Here is a 25,771-nt window from a genome sequence, read left to right as displayed (position 1 = left end):
GTGCACACAAAGAATGCACATGGTGTTGTTTTTGCCTCTCAGCCTCTGAGGGTTTCCTTTTGTCCATGTGTGGTCATTTTTCTTTAGCAAGGCAGAGCTGCCCAGCCCGTCTGGCTCTCACTTGCACTGTGCTGTCTCTCTGGAGTTCACTGTACTGCCACGGCCATGAGAGGGGGAACCAGCACAGCCTCCTTACTTGCTGTGCTCTGTAACATTACTCCCAATAAATGTTTATTGAATAAAACTCATTTGAGACCTTGATAAAAAGCCACAGCTACTTGTGCTGACCATTATGGAGGAACGATAATCTCCTATATTTAGATTTTAGGCATGTCTGTTTTTGAAGAGAAAATCAATTTCCTTAGTAAATAACAATATTTTAGTTATGTAACTGGATTTTACTTGAAATAAAAAATTTAGTTTTGCATACCTTAAGTTGGCTATAATCTGTTTCTTTCTTTCTTAATTGTAATAAAATACAGTATATGAGGTTGAATAATTCAGTTCTTGAACTCATCCTCGAAAAAGTGCTACATACCTCGCTGCTGAATATCATTATGGTTATGGGCATCGGGTGACTGTAGTGATACTCAGCAATGGTATGTGGCAATTTTTCTAGGATAAGTTTGTGAACTTAATTGTCTGACCTTACATATGCTTGAAGCTTTAAAATGTCTACTTTTTATATTGTAATTATAGTTAAGTACCTATCTCTTTGAAAAAACAAAAACACATTAAGTGATTTAAAACACATGGTAAGGACTCAATTTTCAATGCTGGGGAGTAAACACAATAGCTGGAGTATAGACTTTGCAGTCTGTCTGGGTTCTGATGTTTGCTCTGCCTTTAATCTAACCGTGTGACTTAAACTCTCCGTGCCTTATGCTCCTCATCTGTGAAAAGGGCATATTATAATAACACCTACCTCACAGGACTGCTGCAAGAATTAAATGAGTTAATTAAGGTAATACATTGAGAATGGCACTTTGTACCCAGAAAGTGCTCAATATATATTAGCCATGGACAATGAGGATGCAGAGCAGCTAGCACTTGGGTATAAACATAAGAGAGACTGTTACAGTATGTATGTATGTAATCTGTGTTACACACTGCAACAATCCTGTAAGAACTGACATTTTTCTTTCTTTTTTTATTGTTAAATCATAGCTGTGTACATTAGTGCAGTCAAGGGGTACAATGTGCTGGTTTCATATACAATCTGAAATATTCTCATCAAACTGTTCAACGTAGCCTTCATGGCGTTTTCTTAGTTATTGTATGTAGGCATTTGTATTCTGCCTTTAGTAAGTTTCGCCTGTACCCATTCTAAGATGCAACAACTGACTTTTTGTAATGAAGGATCAACTTCCTTCTTACTAGCAAAATCCAGACTGTAACGGTATCTTCTAAAAATTTAACTATCCCAATTTCTTCTAAATAAAACAGTTTAACACATAAATGTTCCAATAGTCCATTTTATGCTCTATACCTGATTTTTTTTCACACTTTCTTGACTTAAAAGTAGAGGTATCTACTTTTTTTTAGATACCTCTAAAAAAAAAAACAGAATTTTTTTTTTTTTTTGCTGCGAATTGGGGCCTAGTCTACAGTGCCGGGGCATCAGCCTAGATCCCAGCAACCTCAAACTCCTGGGTTCAAGCGATTCTCCTACCTCAGCCACCTGAGCAGCTGGAACTACAGGTACCTGCCACAATGCCCAGCTAATGTTTCTATTTTTAGAGGAGACGGAGGTCTCACTCTTGCTCAGGTTGGTCTGGAGCTACTGAGTTTAAGTAATCCTCCCTCCCGGGCCTCCCAATGTGCTAGGGTTACAGGATTGAGCCACTGCGCCTGTCCAGATATTTAGAATTGTTAAATGGTGCAAAGACATCAGGAAAACGTACAGCAATCCATTCTTGGTTTCATCCATTAATAATTACTTACTTACTTATGAGGGTAGCAATAACTTCAAAACAGATGAGTTGGTTGTTCTGGAATAATTTTACAAATGGAAATGCCAAGAGTGGAAGATATGGTGTGTCACTAAAGATGACAGACCAGTGAGCCAATGCAGACAGGGTTCTGTGAACAAAATAAGGAAATAAAGACCAGAAAACAGTAACTTATTATTAAAGTTTATTTGAATAAGACATTTACACGATAAAAATTCAATATAAAAAGTGTATTTGGTGAAAATTCTCCTGACTGCCCCTATCAGCTAGTTCACCTTCTCAGAAGCAACCCATGTTAAAAGTATAAATCTTTAAAAAAAAAAAACAACCCCATGTACACAAAAATGGTGGTAATAAGCATTGTTCTGCACCTTACTTTTTTCAGTTAATGCCATCTGGGAAGTAGTTTATATCAGTGAACACAGAGCTTCCCCATGATATTTTACAGATGCATCTTCATTCCTTTAACAACTCTACTCCTGGGCATTTTTTTCCAATCTTTTTTTTCTTTTTTTGTTTCGAAATAATTTTAGACTTACAAAAAGTTGAAAAAGAGTAGAGTTCTTATATACCTTTCACCTGAATTCCACTAATGTTAACATTTTGCATATCATACAATTATCACTACTAAGAAATTAATGTTGTTGGTACCATGCTACTAATTATGGACTTGATTTAGATTTTGCCAGTTTTGCAGCAATGTCATTTTTCTGTGTCAGTTTTTCATTTCGCCAACCCAAGATTCGCACAACACAGATTTGTTATAGCTCTGCAGTTTCATCCAATGTGAGGGTTCCACAGGCTCTCCTTATCTTTCATGACATCATCACTTTTGAGGACTAGATTTGGGTTCATCTGATGTTATCTCAGGATTAGAATGAGGTTATATATTGTTGACAAGAGTATCTCAAAAGCCCATGCAGGGATGCAAAGTAAAACAGAACAGAACAAAATAAAACAAACAAATAAAAAACCCCACAAAAACAAAGAAAAATAGAGTATCACAAAAGTGACGTGTATCAAATTGGCATGTATTATTGATGATTTTAAGTTTGATTACTTGGATAAAATGGTGTCTGTCACGTTTCTATACTATAAACTTACTATTTTTTCACTTATAATTGATAAATATCGTGGGGGAGATATTTTAAGACTGTGCAAATTTTCTGTTATTCCTCAAACTTTTGCCCACTAATCTTAGTGTCAATCGGTAGGTCTTGAGTGCAGTTCTTACATTGGTGTTCTAATGGTGATTTTCTGTTTCTCTAGCTCCTTCTACATTTATTAGAGCTGCCTCTTCTCCATTTATATCTTTATTTATTCAACTATTATATCAGTATGAACTCATGATATTTATTTTATCCTATGTGTTATAATTGATGGCTATTGTTATTTATCGAACTGTTTCAGCTTAGGCCACTGTTAAGTTTTAGGTTAAGTCTCACATGTGTTATATTATTTTATGGCACTACAAAATGCTCCAGGCTCATCCTGTATTTTCTCCAATCCAATCCTGCAATCAACCACATCTCCAAGGAGCCCTGGTTCCTGTACTGAGTATGTTCATTGCTATTGCTATTGGGGTGTCATTGCCAGGCCCTCTCAGCAGACAGAGGTTGGAAATATACAAACGTACATATGTACCTATCTATGTCTTTTCATCTCTATTTATCCGCATGTATCATATATTAAACACTGACATCATCAGCTCTACTCTACAACCACAAGATTTATTCCAGCCTTCCCCTTTTGCTTATTTGTAATTTTTTTCTTTGAGAATAAGAAATCTGACTGACATCTAAGTTTACATACTTAGTTAATCGTAATACACACATAAAGTAGTCAAGTAGATTCAGACTTATTAACCAAACATTTACTTCTAGTACTTTTATGTTTTTTTTTTTTTAAATAATTAAGTCCTTAATCCAAGGAGAATTTATCTTGGCGTAAGGTAAGTGGTATGTTTTCAACTTTTTAAAAATGGCTATCCAGTCATTCCATGCCATTGACTGACTAACCCATCTATTCCCCACTGCTGTGAAAGGTCTTCTTAAAGATGATTTTTGAACATAGTTGGGTCTATTGCTAGACTCTCTGCCTATTTATATGTCAGCACTAGTTTCAATTATTATACCTTAATAATAGCTTTTAACATTTGTTAAAGCTAATTCCCTCCCATAACTAAATATAAACTATTTTATGTCTACTTTATTTTATTTTTTTTTTGAGACAGAGTCTTCACTTTGTCACCCTCAGTAGAGTGCAATGGTGGCACAGCTCACAGCAATCTCAAACTCTTGGGCTCAAGCAATTGTCTTCTCTCAGCCTCCTGAGTAGCTGGGATTACAGGCGCCTGCTACAACACTGGCTATTTGTAGAGACGGGGTCTCGCACTTGCTCAGGCTGGTCTTGAAACAGTGAGCTCAGGCAATCCATGTGCCTCGGCCTCCCAGAGTGCTAGGATTACAGGCGTAAGCCACCGCATGGGGACTTTAGTATACTTTAGAGTTAATGCATCAAGCAGAATAACGCACATCCCCTCCCAAAAGATGCCCATGCCGTAATCCCCAAGACCTGTAAATATGTTATTGCATGTGGCATGTTGTAGATACGATTAAGGACCTTGCGGAGAGATTATCCTGAATTTTCTGGATGAGTCCAATCTAATCACACAGGTCCTTAAAATTGAAGAGCCTTTCCTGGCTGTGGTCAGAGGGAGAGGAAGGAAGAATAGGCAGAGAGATGGCTTTGAAGACAGAGGAAGGAGGCTACGAGTCAAGAAATGTGAGAAGCCTCCAGAAGATAGAAAAGGGAAGGACACGGACCCTCCCTAAAGCCTCTAGAATAAAATGCAGCCCTGCTGACCCTCTGATTTTAGCCCAGAGAGTCCCCTGTTGGATGTCTAACTACAGGATTCTAAGGATAGATTTGTGTCATTTTAAGCCACTACTTGTGTGGTTATTTGTTATAGCAGCAGTAGAAAACTGACAATTATGAAGTTACTACGCCTATTTCAGACATCCTTTATTATTTGATAAACTACTCAGAACAACCCTAGGAGGGATATATTAGTATCATTATTGAGAATAGGAAATGAACTTCCAGAGAATTTAAGTAAAGCCTCACTGGAAGAAAGTAAAGTACTTCTTTTATATTTACAGAAGTTATATATTCAACAATGAATTACCTCCCATCTTTTGACTGGCTCTCAGTGTGGCAATAATAAAGACTTAACCCAGTACTGGTGAAAATATGTCAAAATTGGCATTTCTCAGAGTTGGCAGAATTCTCTGAGAGTGTGTGTATGAATAACTTGACCTAGTAGTTTCAGTTCTAGAAGTTTATTCTACAACAATATTCTATCAGGATGTTTATTAGAGTATTGCTTGAAAAGCAAATAAATATAAAATAACCTAAATGTCCACTAGCAAGATGAAGAGTTAAAAAAAATTTTGAAACATCCATTGCACTCTTTTTTGAGTGTCTCTATGTATATATACATACATACATATATGTATGTGTTTATGTATGTATGTATGAAAATAAAGTAGGCTTGGCATAGTAGCTCACACTGTAATCCCAGCACTTTGGGAGGGTGAGGCGGGAGGGTCACTTGAGCCCAAGAGTTCCAGACTGCAGTGAGCTAGGATCATGCCACTGAGCTTCAGTCTGGACCTCAACTCTTAAGAAATGAACCAATCTCTGACAAGTCATATTGTAGATGGAGGAGGTGCTGACTTTTTTATTTATAATCTTCTGTACTATTTAAATTATTTTACAAAGAACATATTTTCTTTCTGTAATTTAAAATGATTTAAAGATTCAAATTTCCTTGATTGTCCAAGAAAGTCCTTTGCAGTTGATTTGTCTATCAGGATTCAAATAAGACTCACTAATTTTTTTGGTTTTTTTAGAGAGAGTTTCACTTTGCTGCTCTTGGTAGAGTGCTATGGCATCATAGCTCACAACAACCTTAAACTCTTGGGCTCAAGGGATCCTCTTGCCTCAGCCTCCAAAGTAACTGGACTACAGGTGCTTGCCACAATTCTCAGCTGTTTCATTTGGGCGAGGTGGCTCATGCCTGTAATCCCAGAACTTGGGAGGCTAAGGCAGGTGGATTGCCTAAACTCACAGGTTCAAGACTAGCCTGAGCCAGAGCCAGAGCCAGAGCGAGACCCCGTCTCTACAAATAGACAGGCATTGTGGCGGGCATCTGTAGTCCCAGCTAATTGGGAGGCTGAGGCAAGAGACCTCCTTGAGCCCAAGACTTTGAGGTTGCTGTGAGCTATGACGCCACGGCATTCTACCCAGGATGACAGCTTTAGACTCTGTCTCAAAAAAACAAAAACATAAACAAAAAAATTCTCAGCTATTTTTTAGAGATGGGGGTCTCTGTCTTGCTCAGGCTGGTCTTAAATTCCTGAGCTCAAGCAATCCTTCTGCCTCCCAGAGTGCTAGGATTACAGGCATGAGCCACCAAGCCTGGCCTAAGACTCATTCATAGAATTTAGTTGTTATCTCCTTTAAATATAAAATCAAAGAAGCAACACGAAAACTCTGCAGTGCTAAATTTGAATCGAAAATATCACTATGAACTCCTGGCTCTATCCACTGAAAAGGTCTATATACTTAAATCCATGAGTTTGTAATTAATGGACTGATCACTTTGGGAGACTCCAGGGTTATCAGTTTACTATTCTGAAAACTGGTAAATAATTTTTTTTTTAAAAGGTACTGAACATTTAACTTGCCTTTTCTATAAGTTGTATCGTAGGGTCTCTTTTATCAACCGAAAAGCTGATAAAAAGAAGTTTTCCTTTATAGAAATTTTCTAGTTCATAAAAAGAAAAGGAATGATAGAATTATATTATCACCATTTTGCTAATCTCTGGAGAAATAATGACTCTTGGCAATAATCACCACTTACCAGTAATATCACCAAAAGAGGCAACCAGGCATTATAAACCTCCTAGCAAAAGTACATAAAACCACCTATAAAATGTTCTTATAAAACAAAGAAACAAACATCAAAGGGGGGGATAAAAACCTTGAATCAAATCAAGCCCCTCGCTCTAATTTTAGGAGTAAGAGAAACATGTTAAATAATACCATGGGAATACAATTAGCAAACCAGAATATGAAAGACTGTATAGGTTCAATGACCTGGCTTCTTCAACAAATATATTACATGGAAAAAAAGAAGGGAGTCAGTCTGTCGATTCAAAGAGACCTAACAGGGATATCAACTAAATGTAATGTGGCACATTGTTTAGACCCTGTTTTGAACAAGTTTACTATAACAAAAAATTTTTAAGATAATTAGAGAAATGCAAATATTGATTGGATAACTGAGGATACTAAGAATTACTGTCAATTTTTTTTTCTGTGTGATAATGGTAGTGTGCTTAAGTTAAAGAAAAGAAAATGAGTGAGTCCCTACCCTTTAGAGACACTTATGTAAATGTTTAGCAGGGGGCGTGTGTGCCTGCTGACATTCAGGGTATAGAGTGTGACTATCAATGAAACAAGATTGGCCATGAATTGGCAATTGTTGAAGATGAGTGATGGACCTGAGGATATTCATTATATTATTCTATTTTTATTTATGGTTGAAATTTTTCATCATAAAAATTTATTTTAAAACAGGCTTAGATCCCAACTTTACCACTTGTGTGATCTGAGTAACATATTAGCTAACTTTTCTACACCTCAGTTTCTTTACACATAAAATAAGTTAGATGTACATTTAGTAGTGCCTGCCATATGAAAAGCACTTCTGAAGGGTTAGTTGTTGTTATTATTCTTAATATTAACATGTACTGGGTGCTTAGTATAACTTGGACGCTAGTATGTATGAGCATTCTGAGAGAGATTCTTATCTAATTATCCCAATAATCTTATGATTAAGGGGGTAATAACACTTTTAGATAAAGATTAAAGAGAGAAGTAAAATGGCATGACTTACATCACAATAATTAAGTGGAAGAATGAGGATTCACAAGTAGGTCTTTTGCCTTCAAACTCAAAGCTCTACTACACTTCTTTGTTCTAGATTAATCTGAAAGATTCCTATTTTCCACAACACAACACAAACTAATATTCTTATGTAATACATACATAAGTTTTATTTTTAAATTAAATCACTATATCATATAGGATGATTAGAAACAGCCAAATAATATTTTGTAAGCAGAGGATTTTAAAACATTGCACCCAATTATTATTTACAGGTTTCAGGCATTGCTGCAATATACTGTACATACCTCTGTAATACTCTGAGTAGTTTCCTGCTTTTGATGGGATACTTCTTCTGAAGATTGATAAATGCCACATGAGTACCTTTATCTATGAGGCTACTGAACGCAGTATGATTTTCAGGCAGTTGTAGCAGAGAGCGCCAAATGAACATTCTGAAATTAAAATATTATTTTAACTAAAAAAAATTTTGAACTAAAATTGATTTAACATAAAATAATTTAAATTTTACCTGTATTTTGTTGGATATTCACCATAGCCTTTTAATAAGATTTGTAGACGTTTTTTGTTCAATCCATCCGATAATTCATTCTACAGAGAGAAAGACAGTATCAATAAGTGACATAATCATAAAGCTAAAAAGATGACAAATGGCAATTTAGTCCGTAGTGGCTTTCCAACTTTAGAACGTAACACACAGTAAGAAATACTTTCATATCATGGAACTCGCTTCTCTCTCTCTTATTCTCCCTTTCCTGAGTGTGCATATACATAGCAAACAAAGTTCATGACATATTATCTTTCCTAGACTTTTACCTTTTCTATAAAGGGCCAATTAGTATTTTAGAATTTGTGGGACAAAAGGAAAACAGAGAATGCTATGTAAACATACAAGCTTTAAAATGTAACCATTTAAAATATAAAAACCGTCTTAGCTTCAGTCTGAAGCTGGATTGAGCTGGATTGAGCCCATGGACTGCTATTTGCATCAAGGGCAACGCATTCTGATATTCCCCCGCACCTCCACCTGTTCCTGTTTCTTAACATTCTGCACTTCTAGCAAGAAAGTATGAAGGACAAGTCTGGTAGAAAAACTTAATTTTATCCTGGACAACCATAATAGACACCAGCTTCTGCTGATAGCCCCTTATATCTAAAACTTTTAAGTCAATTTTTATCTTAATGGAAAAATATTTTATAGGTTTTAAGATTACAAAACATAGATTATCTCATTTGATCCACAGAACTTATCCATAGGTAATTCCATAGATTATCTCATTTGATCCTAAGAACTTTGTGAAACAGTTGCGATGTTGTCTTCCATTATTTTAGAAAGTAGGAAGATTAGGCCAGGCATGGGGGCTCACACCTGTAATCCAAACCCTCTGGGAGGCCAAGGAGGGAAGACTGCTTGAGCCCAGGAGTTTGGGACCAGTCTGAGCAAGAGTGCCCTACTAAAATTACTAAAATTAGCTGGGGCTGGTGGTTCACATCTTTAGTCCCAGGTAGTGAGGAGGCTGAGGCAGGAGAATCACCTCAGCACAGGAATTTGAGGTTGCAGTGAGTTATGATGACAACATTCCACTCTAGCCAGGGCAAAAGAGTGACAAATCTGTCTCAAAAAAAAAAGGAAGAAAATAAGAAAGAAAATGGGAAACTTAGAGTGGCCAAGTGAATTGTTCACAGTGACAAATGTGGTAAATCTTGGCTTAAGACTTGAAGCCAGATTTTCTGACTTTGGTTAGTGCTCTATTTACAAAGGAAACAGGTAATCCAATGCGATTAGATTAGGAAAACTCAAGATGATGGTGAATGAAGATTCCCATTTGAGTGCCACATATCAGATGCAGAGGGCAACTAGCCCGGACTAGAGCAATGTGATCTAGGAAAGAGACAATGATTGCTGTCATCACCGAGATACCTGCTGCTACTGAAGCCTCTTTTTAAACAAAGGATAGAATGCCCTGATGCTTTGGGCCTGAACTTTATCTGTCCTTGTCTTGACCATAAGCTGATGCAGTTCCTACTTTCCTTTGCTGATGCCAAGATTAGTTGAGGACCTGCACTTCACCTCACAGAAGTGTTCTACTTTGACTTACTTTGTAGTGCCTATGAGTTCCTTAGAAGCAGCCCCCACTCCTTGCTGTATTTCCATAAAATATTTAGCTTGATCTATGTGAGAATGCTGCCTGATACCCTCACTGTGATGAGCCTTTCACTTCCCAGAAGTCACTCATGACCATGCCTATCAGTTTTCCCAAAAAGGGCTCCTGTAAACTCTCGGGAACACTGAAGCCAGATCATGCCTCAGAGACCATCATTCAGCTGATTTTTTCATTAAAGCATTAATTGGATAAGAGCAATATCACCCAATCTTTACGCAGCTAGGTTTGTGCCTGCTATTCAGTTTCTAAAAACAATATTGTGTTTAGAGTTACGTGAAGTCCTGTAAATGGCCTATTATTTTAAAAAAGGTTATGAAACTATAAAAAAAAAAAATCAAAGACATAATTAACACAGGGGGTAGGAAAAAATAAGGCTCAAGTAAGTATACAGAGGACTTCTAAGCTACTGGTAATCCTCTACTTCTTAATGTAGAAATGCTTATGTTCAGAAAAGAGTTTACACTGCAGGTCTGAGCCTGCTATTCTTAGAAGACCTACTTGGGGCTCGGCACCCATAGCACAATGGTTACAGCACCAGACACATACACTGAGGCTGGCAGGTTCGAACCCAGCCTGGACCAGCTAAGCAACAATGACAACTGCAAAGAAAAATAGCTGGATGTCGTGGTGGGCTCCTGTAGTCCCAGCTACTTGGGGGGGTTGAAGCAAGAGAATTGCTTAAGCCTAAGAGTTGGAGGTTGCTGTGAGCTGTGACGCAATGGCACTCTACTGAGGACGACATAGTGACATTCTGTCTCAAAAAAAAAAAAAAAAAAAAATACCTACTTGGAAGGTTGGTCCTTGGCTGGGATATAGGTGTTGGATTTTAGGAAGAGTCCCCTCCATCCCCAGAAACAGCTGGAGTGGCTCACTGTACCTAAACTGTTCATATAATGTGGCTTATGCTGAATGCCCGCATTTCTTCTGAGAGCCTGGAATTTGAAACGTGTTAAATAGGATGCCTACATAACCAGCCTCTAGTAAAATCCTGGGCATTGGGTCTAATGAATTTCCTATGTGTTAATACTTCACATATATTGTCATAGTTCACTGCTGAGGAATCAAGTATGTCTCATGGTTCCAGGGGTAAAAAACTACTGGACACTTTTGCCTGGTTTCCCCTGGACTACATAACTTTTCTCTTTGCTGATTTTGCTCTTTACCCTTTCACTATAATACAGCATAGCTACGAATATGAGTATGTGTTGAGTTGTAATAAATTGCCAAACCTGAAGATGGTCTCGGGGTCACCCAACACAGTGCACTGTCATCTTTTAATTTTTCATTAAGGTGTAATTTGTTTTATACACTCTTCTGTGTATGTAAGTTGCACAATTAAAAAATGCTTAAAGAGGGCGGTGCCTGTGGCTCAGTCGGTGAGGCGCCGGCCCCATGTACCGACGGTGGCGGGTTCAAGCCCGGCCCCGGCCAAACTGCAACCAAAAAATGGCCGGGCGTTGTGGCGGGCGCCGGTAGTCCCAGCTACTCGGGAGGCTGAGGCGAGAGAATCGCTTAAGCCCAGGAGTTGGAGGTTGCTGTGGGCTGTGTGAGGCCACGGCACTCTACAGAGGGCCATGGAGTGAGACTCTGTCTCTACAAAAAAAAAAAAAATAATAAAAAAAATAAAAATGCTTAAAGAATAAAAGACATTAAAGTAGTCCCACTTATCTAACGGGGATACATTCTAAGACCTTCCGTGGACACCGGAGACTTCAGATGGCACCTAAGACTATACATACCATGTATTTCCTATACATATATACCTGTGATAACGTTTAATTTATAAATTAGGCCCAGTAAGAGATTAAAAACAATTAATAACATAATTTTAACAATATGCCAGCATCTGTGCTTTGGGACATCATTAAATAAAATAGAGGTTACTTGAGCACAATGAGCACAAGCACTGTGATACGATGACAGCTGATGTGGCTACTAAGGGACTTATGGGATATGCTCTACAAAGGGATGATTCACATCTTGGGCAAAACAGCACGAGATTTCATCTCACGTTTTAGAATGGCATCCAGTTTAAAACTTATGAATTATTTATTTCTAGAATTTTCCATTTAATATTTTTTGGACTGAAGTTGACTATAGGAAAGTGAAATCACAGATAAGGGTTACTGTGTTAAAATCAAGGAGAAAAATACCAAGTGCTGGTGAGAACATGGAGCAACTAGGACTTTCAAATACTTCTCTTAAGAACATACATTGGTTCAATCAATAACTTGGGAAAACTGACAGTATTTATTAAACTCATTTATGGTGTATCAGGATGTAGTTATCCCTGAGAGAAGTAGGATAGTGTCTGGAAGGCAGTTGTTGATTCCCCTTTCTAAATTAGGTGCAGGTAATATAGGTGTGTTCAGTTTGTGAAAATTCACTGAGTTGCATATGTATACATGCTTTATGCATTTATTTGTCAACAAAACATTTTAAAACTTCTTGAACATAATATTAATAATTTCTCTGCTAATAAATTTATATATGTTTTCTATTTCAAAGTAATATATGCACTTTGCAGAAGATTAGGCAAACATAAAAAAATTAAAGAAGAAAATAAAACTCACTGACATCTCTTCCCTCAAAGGTAATTCTACTATTAGTATCTTGGTTATCTCCATGGAATTCAATGACTAGTGGGACAAGGGACAGGGAAGGGAAAAGGTATGCTTTCTATTCTAGCATTGTCTAACAGAAGAATAGCAGAAGCCACAAATCTAATTTTAAATTTTCTAGAAACCATCTTTTAAAAAGTTTTAAAAAGCAGGTAAACTTAAGTTTAGTAATATAATTTATTTAACCCAATATAACCAAAATACTATTAATATCATTTCAACATATAATCAATATAGAAATTGTTAATTAATGAGATATTTTACATTCTTTTCTTCACACTAAGTTTTCACACTTCCTTTGTGAGTATTTTACATTTACAGCACATCTCAATTCTGACTAGCCATGTCTCAATACTAACCACATGTGGCTAGCGGCTCGCATATTAAACAGTGTAATTCTATACTGTTTGACTTTATTAAAAAAACCATAAACATATTACATAAAACATTTTAAGTGGCATATTGTTCTTCTCTTCACATAATATTCCTTTAATTCCCAAGACAGAGAAGAGTAATGATGACTTAGAAATTACCAAGATGTCCTCAGAAGAATCTTGACAAAGAAAAGCTTAATTATCATACATTCTTACCTCTTTACTTTCAAAATTCCTGGCCAGGCCTTGTTTTAATATTCTAGTTTGCACTTTCCTTTCCCTGGATTTTGCTGGCTGCTGTACTCTTCCTGATGTTACCTTCATTTTAAGATCAACAGACTTCAATTTACTCTTGGGAAGATCTTCAATCACTTTCACCAAAGGAGGAGGTGGCTATAAGGACAGACAGATAAATAAAATATACATATTTCATAAATATCCTTAGAATAAGACCTGTTAATATATGATTTTAAAATTTGTTTAAGAATGTGCTTTAATATGTATAATTACTCTTTAATATTCTTCTTGTAAATAAGATGTCTAAGAATGTTTTCTGGTTGACTAATAAATCAAAGCAAATTTCTGCCAAATTCCTGTGAGGATGTTGATTACATATCACATACCTTATTTATTTCTTGTGTTAAAGCCTGGACTGAATATATATTTAGACTTCCATTTTCCATAACAGATGCAATGTACCGTCCATGTGGGCTAATTGCTGAGAAGGTAATTCCTTCATCAAGGCTTCCAATTTCAAAGAGAACTTTATAAGTCTCTATATTGACAAATCTCATAATACCGTCTTGACTTAAAACTCCAAGAACCTAAGAGAGAGAAAAACAGTTCCTAAAAACATCTGAAAATCAAATGACTGAAAGTTGAACTATACACACATATATACTAACATATATTTATTTTTACATATACATTTTATACTTTTTTTTTGAGGAGGGCAGCTGGAGGTTCTATTCTCAGTAAGCCATTATATATTTTGTGAATTAAATCATGAATTATGAGTTCTATGTGGATTTTCCCTATTAAGGTCTAGATGAAAAAGTAATGGAAATATGACTTAAGAATCTTCTCTTTCCCCAAGTAGTCCACATCCACTAATGATGCACACAATGGGCAGAGATTAGACAAGGCTATGGTTTGAATATGTGCCCTCCAAAGCATGTGTTGGAAACTTAATCCTCAATGCAACTGTGTTGGTGAGTGGGATCTAATGAGAGGTGGTGAGGTCATGAAGGGTCTGCCCTGGTGAGTGGATTAATGCCATTACTGCAAGAGGTTTGATATAAAAAGACAAGTTCAGCCTCCTCTTGCCTACCTGAACCCGTGCTATCTGCTCCATGCCTATGTGATGATGCCTTTTGCCATGTTATGACACAGCAAGAAGGTCCCCAGCAGATGCCAGCTCCCTGATGTTGGACTTCCCAGACTCCATAACCGTGAGAAATAAACTTGTATTGTTTATAGATTACACAGTCTGTGGCATTCATTCTGTTACAGTAGCAGAACACAGACTAAGACAGACAGTTCCACACTGGCAGAAGTAAGGAGGGTACACAAATTGTCTTCCTTTACCATGCCTACAGTTTAATCAGAGCTAACCTCAGCCCTGCTGCCCCCACACAAACCTGTGACACCCCATGAGGCACCCCACTGTCTGCCAGCTTTCAGCTTTTTAAACTAATATTTGTGGAGTAGACAGAGTTTGTTAGTGATAAAGAGTAGTTCAAAGGTAGGAGGGAAGCTAATCTTTTAAGGGAAGAAAAGTTAAAACTCAAATAATTTGAGAAATTTAGAACATAATAAAAAAGGTTAAGCAAATAAATCCCTCTGCTGCCTTGCCTAAGCACCAGTTCTCTTCCCAGTGCCAAAGACTGTGCTAAATGGTGTCACCATGTGATTACTTGAAATGCTACTAAATGCTAAGTGGTGTCACCATGTGATTACTTGAAATGCTTCTGTCACTTGTATGCAAAAGACAACAAAAAGCAGTTTGCAGATGACAAACAATAAAACAGGTTCCTCTGTTGGTTGGCTTGTAGGATACAAACCCCCTCATTTGCAGATGATGCAATCCCTGTGGAGGGTAGTTTGACGAGATCTACCTAAATTACACATGTATGCAACCTTTATGCCACTATTTCAACTCTGGAATTTTATCTACAAGTAGGATGTGAAATGACATTTGCAGTGTTACTGCATGACATTTATAACAGAAAATGACTAAAAATAGATTAAGAGCCCCATAATAGAGGATCGGCTGGAAAGAACTGTGAAACACTACGTAACTGTAAAAAGGAAGAAATTCTGTATTAATACATAGGACCATCTCCAAATTAAGGAAAAATAAAAGGCACATGGCTGTATAAAGTAGTAGGAAAAACATAATACTATATATAACAACGCTGGTTAAGGTGGAAGAGATGAATAACTAGACAAACGGGAAAAAGGAGTTAAAGACTGAATATTGTATGCTCTATATGTTTTCAATCGTGTGAATGTATTAGCTATTAAAAACTTAAGTAAAATCGATATAATGATACACACATTTTAAGTATGTATGCATATATGCAGAAAATATATCTAGTTTGTTTAAGTGCAAGATTTGTGACAGTTAATTTAAAATAAGACCAGGTGCAGTGGCTCACACCTATAATTCTATAGCACTCGGGGAGGCCGAGGTGGGTGGATTGCCTGAGCTCAGGAGTTCAAGACCAGCATGAGGAAGAGCAAGACCCTGTCTCTAAAAAATAGCCAGGCTATTTTGGTGGGTGCCTATAATCCCAGCTACTTGGGAGGCTGAGGCAAAAGCACTGCGGAAGCCCAAGAGTTTGGGGTTGCTGTGAGCTATAACGCCACGGCACTCTACCAAGGGTGACAAAGTGACACTCTGTCACAAACAAACAAACAAGAAAGTTGGGATAGGCCATGGTAGCTCACGCCTATAATCTCAGCAGTTTGGGAGGCTGAGGCAGGTGAATTACTTGGGGTTAGAAGTTCAAGACCAACCTGGGCAACATAGCAAGACCCTCCTGTCTCTACAAAAAAAAAAAAAAAATTCAGCCAGGTATGGTGGCACACACCTATAACCCTAACTGCTCAGGAGGCTGAGGCAGGAGGATCACTTGGGCCTAGGAGTTCAAGGCTGCAGTGAGTTATGTTTGTACCACTGTACTTCAGCCAGGATGACACAGTGAGATACAGTCTGTAAAAAATAAAAAGTCTAAAAAACAAAAATAAAAAAATAAGGAAGTTAAGGTTTGACTTACTAACTCTTTAAAAAAGTGGAAGGAAATGGTGAAGAAGTACTTTGTTTTTTTTTTGGATTTTGGCGGGGGCTAGGTTTGAATCCGCCACCTCTGGCATATGGGACCGGCGCCCTACTCCTTGAGCCACAGGCGCCGCCCGTGAAGAAATACTTTGTAAACTAAGTAAAGTTGCAAATAAAACATGTTTCACAGGAGTGAGGCAATCCGTTATGGTAAATAAAAAGTATAAGAAAATGAGAAAATTTTATTTATATTGCTACTTTCAAAACTTACAATTAAAAGGAGTATTAACAAGCTACTCAGTGTTTCTAAGTGTTAGTATTATAATCTGTAAAATGGAAAGAATGCCTTTCCTGCTCAAAGAATTAAGGATTAAATAAAAAATTACATGCTAAAGCACCCTGAAACCATAAACCACAACTTAAAGTTATCAATTTTATTAAAAGGGTAAATTGACAGTATTACAAAGAATGTACAATTTCAAAATTTTTTTCAATTCTAGACTGTTTCACTAAAATAATATATTAGTAATTTCAAATTCTTGTTAACAGGGTGTTAAGTCAAATAAGTAATAAATGGATATAATTTTTCTCAAAAAGTACAACTCCCTACATTTATGTTACTAACCTGATTAGAACCAGCATCAAAACTGTCAGGAAGAAATTCTAGTTGGCGAATGGCTCGAACTTTAGTAGGCATCTGGATAATTCTCAAGAGCCGTGTAGCTTCCAGGCACCACAAATGCAGATGATTTGATTTGCCTCCAGCAGCTAGAATTCGGCCATCTCTACATAACAATACGGTGAGCAAGTAAAACTACTTGAATTATTTACAGCAGCCCTATTCAACAGAACCTGTGATGACAGAAATGTTCCATGTCTATGCTGTCCAGTATGGTTACCACTAGCCACATGTGATTTTTGAGCACTTGAGATGTGGGTAGTGCTACTGAGGACATTACTTTCAAATTCTATTTTAAATTTTTATCAATTTAAATAGGCACATGGTTGGATCAAGTTTATGGTTTATTTATTTTTTATCTATTGTGTTAAGGCCCCAGCTTAACAAACATTTACTTGATGACTTGGAGGTTTTCTGCATAACATTCATACCTTAAAGTATAATCTCAAAGTCACTTACTCCTATCCAACTTTCTACATTTCATATACAACTATACAGTATTGGTAGTGCATTGCGACGTGAAAAAACAGAGCTAGCCAATGTTTATAAGGTACAAAAAGAATAAACTATTAACTTGTAAGGCTATTGCTCATTTATTCAACAAGGATTTGTAAAGTGTCTGTGATAAGCCAGATACCACTGCAGAAGCCAGGGACACAGTAGTGAACAAGTCAGGTGAGACTGCACAAGTCAGGTAATCTGGCTCTTATGAGGTTTTCAGTCCAGAGGAAGGCATATAAACAAATAAATGAACTTGATCCCAACTGGTGATAAGTTCTGTACAGAACTAGAAAATGAGATGATGAAGGCGGAGAAAGGAGGAAAATCTGCTACCTGAATGACATGAACAGACTAGTCATGGAATAATTTGGAGGAAGAATTCTATGCTGGTCAGTATTCCATATTGGTCAATACAGAAGTGTTCAAAAACAAAAAAGGTTGGGCGGCTCCTGTGGCTCAGTGAGTGGGGTGCCGGCCCCATATACTGAGGGTGGTGGGTTCAAACCCGACCCCGGCTAAATTGCAACAAAAAAATAGCCAGGCGTTCTGGTGAGCGCCTGTAGTCCCAGCTACTCGGGAGGCTGAGGCAAGAGAATCGCCTAAGCCCAGGAGGTGGAGGTTGCTGTGAACTGTGACACTAAGGCAGTCTACTGAGGGCAACAAGGTGAGACTTTGTCTCACAAAAAACAAACAAAAAAAGCAAATAAGGTTAGTACAAGGAAAAATAAGAAGCCACCCTCAAGCATGGCTGGAGCAGCGTAAGGGGCTAGGAAGTAGGATGAAGAAAAAGAAGGAAACCAGATGACAGAAGGCCTCAGGGGAGCCTGGGGGTGTCCCACAGAGGGATGACAGAAGAGGGATAAACAGAAAAGTGACATGATCTAACTTCATGATTTATAAAAACTATCTGTGTGCAGAGACTGACTTTAGGAAATGAGCCTGAGAGCAGGGAGACCAAATAAGAAACTATCGTAATTGTCTGAAAGAAATTAGGTTAGCCTGGACTATGGCCATACTCAGAAATGGACAGGAAAATTAACCAATTAAATAAATAGTAAAGTAGAATTGACGGGATTTTCTGATGACTTACAAGGAGAGGGTGAAAGAAGAGATTTCCTAGTTCTTTCTTCTGAAAAGGCCTAGAAACAGCGATAAGCCCAGTCACAATGAGTTCCCCTAACATCCATATTAGGGTCTTGAAATACCACCTCCCACTAAAACGAACCCAGACTCTAGAGAAATGGCTGATTCCAGGCTTGGGGCAGGAAATGTACCAGATAAACGTGGGATGTCCTGTCATACAAGAAAGCATGAAAACTATCACAGACAACTGGAATTGTAGAAAAAAAGAGGATTCAAAAGCTATGCTGAAGAGGATCCCACGGGTGAAAAATGCGAGAACTAGAGCATTACTAAGAATAAAAAGTGCAATGTAGTGAAACATGTTAGCTATGCTAAATCTATGAATCTACAAAGATTAAAAAAATTTCATTGGCCCCCTTCGAAAAATGCTAATAAACCAATACATTACTTTGAAAATTGGTTAAAAAAAGGGAGGGGGGGGAATCAAGCATTTATCTTGCCTTTCCCTTACAAACATACATTAAAGTAACTAAAGGGTTGATGAGAGGAAATATCTTTCTGTAGGTTTCTAGTTAACAAATGAAGGAATGATAGTTAGAATAGCACCATTCTGCTAACTTCTAAGGCAATACTAGCTCTAGGTACTGGTCAGCAACGGTTATTAACACTACAAGAGGCCCAGTCATCCTATCATTCTGGGAGGCTGTGATGGGAGGGAGGATCACTTGAGGTGGGGAGTTCGGATCAACCTGAGCAACAGCAGGATCTTGCCTCTACAAAAAATATAAAAATTACAAAAATAGGTAGGCATGGTGGTGTGCACCAGCTATTTGGGAGGCTGAGCTAGACTCTGTCTCAAAAAACAAAACAAAACAAAGCAAAGCAAAGCAAAGCAAAACAAAACAATCCAACAACAACAAAAAAGCCAAAAAAAAAAAAAAAACCCCCAAACAAAAAAATCATAAGTGTTCTATATTGCTCCTGATGAAAGTACATAAACCACGTATTGTGGCTTCCTGTCCTTGAATCAGCCTCCAGTTTTTAGGAAATACAGGTATGCAGGTATAATCAGCGGAGCGGCAATGCACAGATGACAGAGGACCATATTCAACACTGCCACATGAACACAAAGAGCAAAAGCCGGAATACGGAAAATGCTACAGGAGAAATAACCAGCTCTTTAACAAAGAAACGACAAAGCCATTTGAAGAATGACTACATATAGGACAATATGAAAATCCTACTTGTTAAAAATGTGATAATAACATTATGGTTGTTTCAGTAAGGGTCCCTACTTTCAGAGATACACATTGAAATCTCTGTGAATGAAATGACATGCTTAGGCTTTGTTTCCAAACAATGCAGTGCAGACGTAGGTAGTTATAGATCAAAACAGGAGTGAACATTAATTGGCAATTATTGCAGCTGATGAGAGTACTCAGAGAAATTTTCATTTCTCTATTTGTTTTCTTTATATAATAAAGTAAAAAAAGTCTGTAGACAATAAATCTGAAGAAAACTTTTTCTCTCCTAACAAGATGATACTGAACGAAAACTAAATGAAAATTTATAATTTTTCCCCAGAAATTAAACTTAAAAATTCCCAGTGTCTTAAAACGCACATTACCTGGTTACAGCAAAAACTTTGTATAATATACTAGAGCTTTCAGGTGGAGCTGGCAACTGATATTTGCAAAAAAGTGTATCACATTCCCAAGCAAAGATGGAATTATCTTTAAAACAGCTGAGGATGGTATTACTTAACGGTAGAAAGAAAACCTAAAGACGGATAGAAAGAGTTAGTTTTCACATAAGGTTCATATTACCCTCTGTAAATTTAAAATTACAAAAGTGGTCAATTTTTATTTATCTAAATTATCTTAAACTGGAGAAAAATACATTTTTGGTACATGTGAGGGATAATACTGATATTTGATAAATTAACATAAACTAAAAAGAAATAGTAAAATTTCGAATAAAAATTAGGTCACTTTAATAATGACCAGGCAGTTCAACAACTGGGTTAAATCACAAAATTCCAAATAATTTAAAGTTTTTTACCTTACATAAAAGATTCAAATGAAATAATAAAAAAAAAAAAAAGAAAATGAGGAAACATTTTGAGTATCAAATTTGTTTCAAAAATAATGTCCACATATACAAATTACATATAAGTATATGCACACTAACATATATTTATAAGTTATATACTGATATCAATACTATGTTAAGCAGTACTGATAAGTGTTAAAAAATATTAAATGTTGGTGAAAGCAGAGGGAAAGGGCATTGTTGTACATTGCCACCGGGAGTAAAAATTGGTTAAAAATACCGTACATGTCTCAACAGCCTTCAAATAAACGTCTCTCCCAAATTAGTCAGTTTATGTCTAAGAGGTAGTCCTTTGGGAATAACTGGCGAAGTATTTTAAGATAAATCATATAGCAAGCATTCATTGTAAGAGTAAAAAAGTTGAAAATGCATATATTGATCACATTTTACTAGAGATTCAGTTTTATTTAATGGACAACTGTGAGAAATTAATTGATAGCAAAGTTGAAAATGCCTAATTTCCATTTTTCTATCATATACACACTAAACAATGCTTCCATTTGATAATAGAACATTTTAATTGAAACTGACCAGTATTTTCTCATAAAACCTTCAATGGCCTTAAATATAATTTTGTATGTATGTAACACATTGGTTAAAATAGTCTCTTCAGGATTAATGCCAGTAAGACACGATAAAAAATGCTAACTCATTATACATCAGATGCTGATAGATCAGGCAAGGGCCCGATCCAGCTCCTCACTTTGGTCTTTGGCTTACTTTGTCAAAGAAAATTTCTGACAGACCTTTTGCTAAGAGATTTACTGTGTTAGGGAGATTTATAATATGAAGGCCTTACAGAAGAAATTGGCAATGAATACATTTCAATCTATAATGAATACATTAAAAATTTTAAAGTCTCAAAACTGATGTCAAAATGTGACTTAAGAAAATTCTTATTATAATTAGCAGTCATTTTTCTGGAAAAGTAATAAAGTTTATTCCTACTGGGAGAAGCAAAAGCTTAAAAGTTAATGAGCATCAACTGCTATTTTAGGGGAATAGCTTTGATAGATTATTGCCTGCATGATTATTCATTACAAGATTGGTGATTTTAATTGCCAGATTTTAATGACTATGAAATTGTTCTTAATGAATCATGTCATTATTACTTAGACAGTGTCATCTCTTGGGAAACATAAAAACCTCAGGAAAATCTTCAAAAACACTAACAAAATGTACTTACTGGGGGGTCAGTTTCAAGAACGGGGCTACAGTTTTTCTTTGTAGTATATGAAAATCTTAAGCTTTCCAATTCAGTTTTAGGAGACACATGAGCTCTTTTCAAGGACTAGTGAGTTCAGGCAGACAGATGCAGTGGTTCACCTCTATAATCCCAGCTACTCAAGAGGCTGAGACAAGAGGGTTGCTTGAGATCTGGAGTTCAAGGCTGCAGTGAGCTATGATTATGCTACTGAACTCCAGCCTGGACCACAGAGATCCCATTTCAATGCATCAATAAAAATGTTTTAAAGAAGGAGTTCATACTAGCAAGTTAAGGCCAAATGTACAATTTAGTAAAAATTTAGTGAGTATCCTTTGTTGAAGTTCAGTAACATACTATTTATTAAATGTTTTCTGCTATCCATCACAAAGCCTTTTCTGATACATATTGAACCACAGTAATCACAAATCCCAGGACTTTATTCCAAAATCCCTAACTAAAGGGCTGAATATCTTACCTGCAAGCATCAACAAAAGAGTCAAAATTTACTAATTTGAGGAGGTATCGTTTACCTGAGAAGCAGTTACAGTGTAACAGAATGGCTTTCGATAAAGACGGTTTTGTATTCACCCTGCAACTCCTTTCTAAACTATCTAACATAGGACAAGTTACTTCATATTTCTCTTTTTTTTTTTTGTAGAGACAGAGTCTCACTTTATCGCCCTTGGTGGAGTGCTTTGGCATAACACAACTCACAGCAACCTCCAACTCCTGGGCTTAAGCGATTCTCTTGCCTCAGCCTCCCGAGTAGCTGGGACTACAGGTGCTCGGCACAACACCTGGCTATTTTTTTTTGTTGTTGTTGTTGCAGTTCGGCCAGGGCCGGGTTTGAACCCACCACCCTGGGTATATGGGGCTGGTGCCCTACTGACTGAGCCACAGGTGCCGCCCAACTTCAGTTTCTCCTCTTATAAAATGGGAAAATAATATTTGCCTTTTAGGATTAGTTTAGCTTAAAAATAGGTTTACTGTAGGTACTCAACAACTGGTAACTATTACTATTAGTATTAATTACTGCTATTACTACATACAAAAATCAGTGAAAAGAAGTTAAGAGTGACAGATTCCTTAAAAACACTTTGAAATCAAAGACCATGGTTCCTTATCTGAAACTCTTGGGGCCAGATGTATTTCAGAGTTTACAATTATTTCCAATTTTAGAAAGGTCATATGACACATACTCTGTAACATTACGAACCTTTAAGGGACTTGGGGCAACACCTCATACTCAAATATATAAATATTTCAGCCTCATATCAATTAGTTCAGATTTTGTTGCCAAATAAATTGATGACATTTTGCCAGTAAGTTAACACTTTTGGGTTTTTAAAACGGTTAATAGTAGACTATGCATCTATATGATGTAATTCAAAAGAAAAAGTTATCTCATAGCTTCCTAAGAACATATCTAATTGCACTGAGATAATATTAGAGTTCTATAAAAACAAAAATAATAGAAATAGCAGCAGCTACCATTTTACTAAGCGCCCTTACGAAACAACAAGCACCGTGCCAAGTGCTTTGCATTATCACAGTCAACACTAAAACCAACCCTGAATAGTACTACAGATTGAGTATCCCCTATCTGAAATGGTTGGAACCAAAAGTGTTTTGGTTTATTTCAGAGTTTGAAATATTTGCTTCATCTCTAATTCAAAAATATGAAATCCAAAATGCTCCAATGAGCATTTCCTTTGAGGATAATATTTAAGCATCATGCCAGTGCTCAAAAAATTTTGAATTTCAGGCCAGGCATTGTGGTTCAACCTGCAATCCTAGCACTGTGGGAGGCCAGGAGGTTAAAAAAAAAAAAAAAAAAAGAAGCCACTTGCGGTCATGTACACCTGTAGCCCCAATTACTTAGGTGGCTGAGACAGGAGAATTGCTTGAGCCCAGGAGTTTGAGGTTACAGTGAGCTATGATCATACCACTGCACTCGAGGCCAGAATTTTGGATATTCAAGATACTATTTTCATCTTACACATAAGGTAAACAGCTCGTCTAAAATGTTTAACATGAATCTAATTAAATCTTTAGACTTAATTTCTAGTTTACAAGAAATGCAGGGAGAGGAAAACAAGTTAAACAACAATGATGAAAAAACAGGACAAATCCAGAATGTGAGGCCTTTGCCAAGACAATTGGTCTGGTCCCAATGTTACTCAGAAAAAAAAGAGTGAGAGTTTTAGATTTTAAAAGTTGTCATAAAATGAGCTCCCTACCAAAAGACCCAAGAATGTTACTTTAAGGATCTCATGTATAATCAAAATAAATGAATATATTTCTATGTAAAATACAGAATCAGGCTGGGAATGTTGGCTCACAGCTGTAATCCTAGCACTCTGGGAGGCCGAGGCAGAAGAATCCCTGGCACTCAGGAGTTCAAGACTAGTCTGAGTAAGAACAAGACCCCATTTCTACTAAAGATAGAAAAAATAAGCCGGACATTATGGCAGCCACCTGTAGTCCCAGCTACTTGGGAGGATGAGGCAGGAGGATCACTTGAGCCCAGGAGTTTGAAGCTACAGTTAGCTAGGCCAACACCATGGCACTGTAGCCTGGTCAAAAAGTGAGACTCTGTTTCAAAAAACCCAAAAACAAACAAACAAAAAAGACATACATATGTATATATACATAAAACTTTATATATACATATAAATCAGAATTTGGAATAAAAATTAAATTTAGTAAAAATTGGTAAGAATTAACTTTTATTTATTTATTTTTTTTAGAGACAGAGTCTCACTTTGTTGCCCTTGGTAGAGTGCTGTAATGTCACAGCTCACAGTAACTTCCAAATCCTGGGTTTAGGCAATTCTCTTGCCTCAGCCTCCCAAGTAGCTGGGACTACAGGCGCCTGCCACAGCGCCTGGCTATTTTTTTTTGTTGTTGTTGCAGTTTGGCTGGGGCTGGGTTTGAACCCACCACCCTTGGTATATGGGGCCGGCACCCTACTCACTGAGCCACAGGCACGGCCCAAGAATTAACATTTTTAAGATTATGTTATAGTTATTTCCCATTTTCAACAGCATAAGGCAGGAGGGGTAATCAAGTGGCCACCTCTCGTTTTTTGTACAGCCCAGGAGTGAAGAATGGTTTTCACATTTTTAACTGGTTACCATGGAGACAAAAGTGACTCCATATTGGATGCTAATCTGCCATGCTGACTTCTGATTAACCCCAGTCCAGGAATACCTCCTGATTTCTACTTTATTTACTGTCCCTAGCATAAGAACATGTACTCACCATAAACTCTGCTCTAGATAAAAGCAACCTTGATGTTACCACATGAATTATAGAGTCTGATGGGCCCCGCTCTTTCCACTGTGTCACTCTGCTTGTCAGGCATGACGTGCGTAGCATTCATGTCTGTTCTGGAAGACTGCCTTCAACTCTTCTACAAACTTCACATACACCCCTTCCCTATGGGATCAGAGCCCTGGGTCTGGGGAGTAACAGTGCAGAGATCTGTGTTGCTGTCGCCCAAGACCACGCTTCTGCCTCTAAGTTTCCCAATAAATCTGATTTGTATGCCTTGTTCTTTGGTTTTTCTGCTTCTTCTGCTTTTGAGGGTTGTTTTGGGTATACAGCCCATTCATGCAATGTTTTTTCTTTTGTTGTTTTCGAGATGAGATCTTGCTATATTGTCCAAGTTGGTTTTAAACTCTTGGGCTTAAGGGATCCTCTTATCTCAGCCTCCTGAGTAGCTGGGATTATAGGCATGAGCCACCACACCTGGTTTTAAATTGTTACATTTTAAATGATTATGTAATTTTGCACTTGGCCTACAAAGTCAAAAA

General features: G+C 37.1%; 1 protein-coding gene across 5 annotated transcripts in view; it reads right to left on the bottom strand.

The window, feature by feature from the left end:
* The window catches only part of TBC1D31 (TBC1 domain family member 31), a 77,160-nt gene that overhangs the window by 37,726 nt on the left and 13,663 nt on the right, over window positions 1–25,771 (bottom strand). For 4 of the 5 annotated variants that reach the window (XR_008373951.1, XM_053559647.1, XM_053559649.1 and 1 more), the window contains 7 exons: window positions 20,262–20,413; window positions 16,997–17,156; window positions 13,712–13,912; window positions 13,305–13,481; window positions 8,440–8,519; window positions 8,216–8,362; window positions 1,949–2,082 (listed from right to left, as the gene is read on the bottom strand). Coding sequence is in view for 4 of the 5 variants with exons in the window: in XM_053559647.1 (XP_053415622.1) it covers window positions 1,949–2,082; window positions 8,216–8,362; window positions 8,440–8,519; window positions 13,305–13,481; window positions 13,712–13,912; window positions 16,997–17,156; window positions 20,262–20,413 (1,051 nt within the window). In the remaining variant the exon portion in view is untranslated. Of the gene's footprint in view, window positions 1–1,948; window positions 2,083–8,215; window positions 8,363–8,439; window positions 8,520–13,304; window positions 13,482–13,711; window positions 13,913–16,996; window positions 17,157–20,261; window positions 20,414–25,771 lie in introns of those variants that run through there. The other variant, XM_053559650.1, reaches the window with a different exon arrangement.

Source organism: Nycticebus coucang, chromosome 13, assembly GCF_027406575.1.
Source record: "Nycticebus coucang isolate mNycCou1 chromosome 13, mNycCou1.pri, whole genome shotgun sequence".
NCBI lineage: Eukaryota > Metazoa > Chordata > Mammalia > Primates > Lorisidae > Nycticebus > Nycticebus coucang.
The sequence above is the reverse complement of the archived record's forward strand: the minus strand, read 5'-3'. Positions and strand labels throughout refer to the sequence as shown.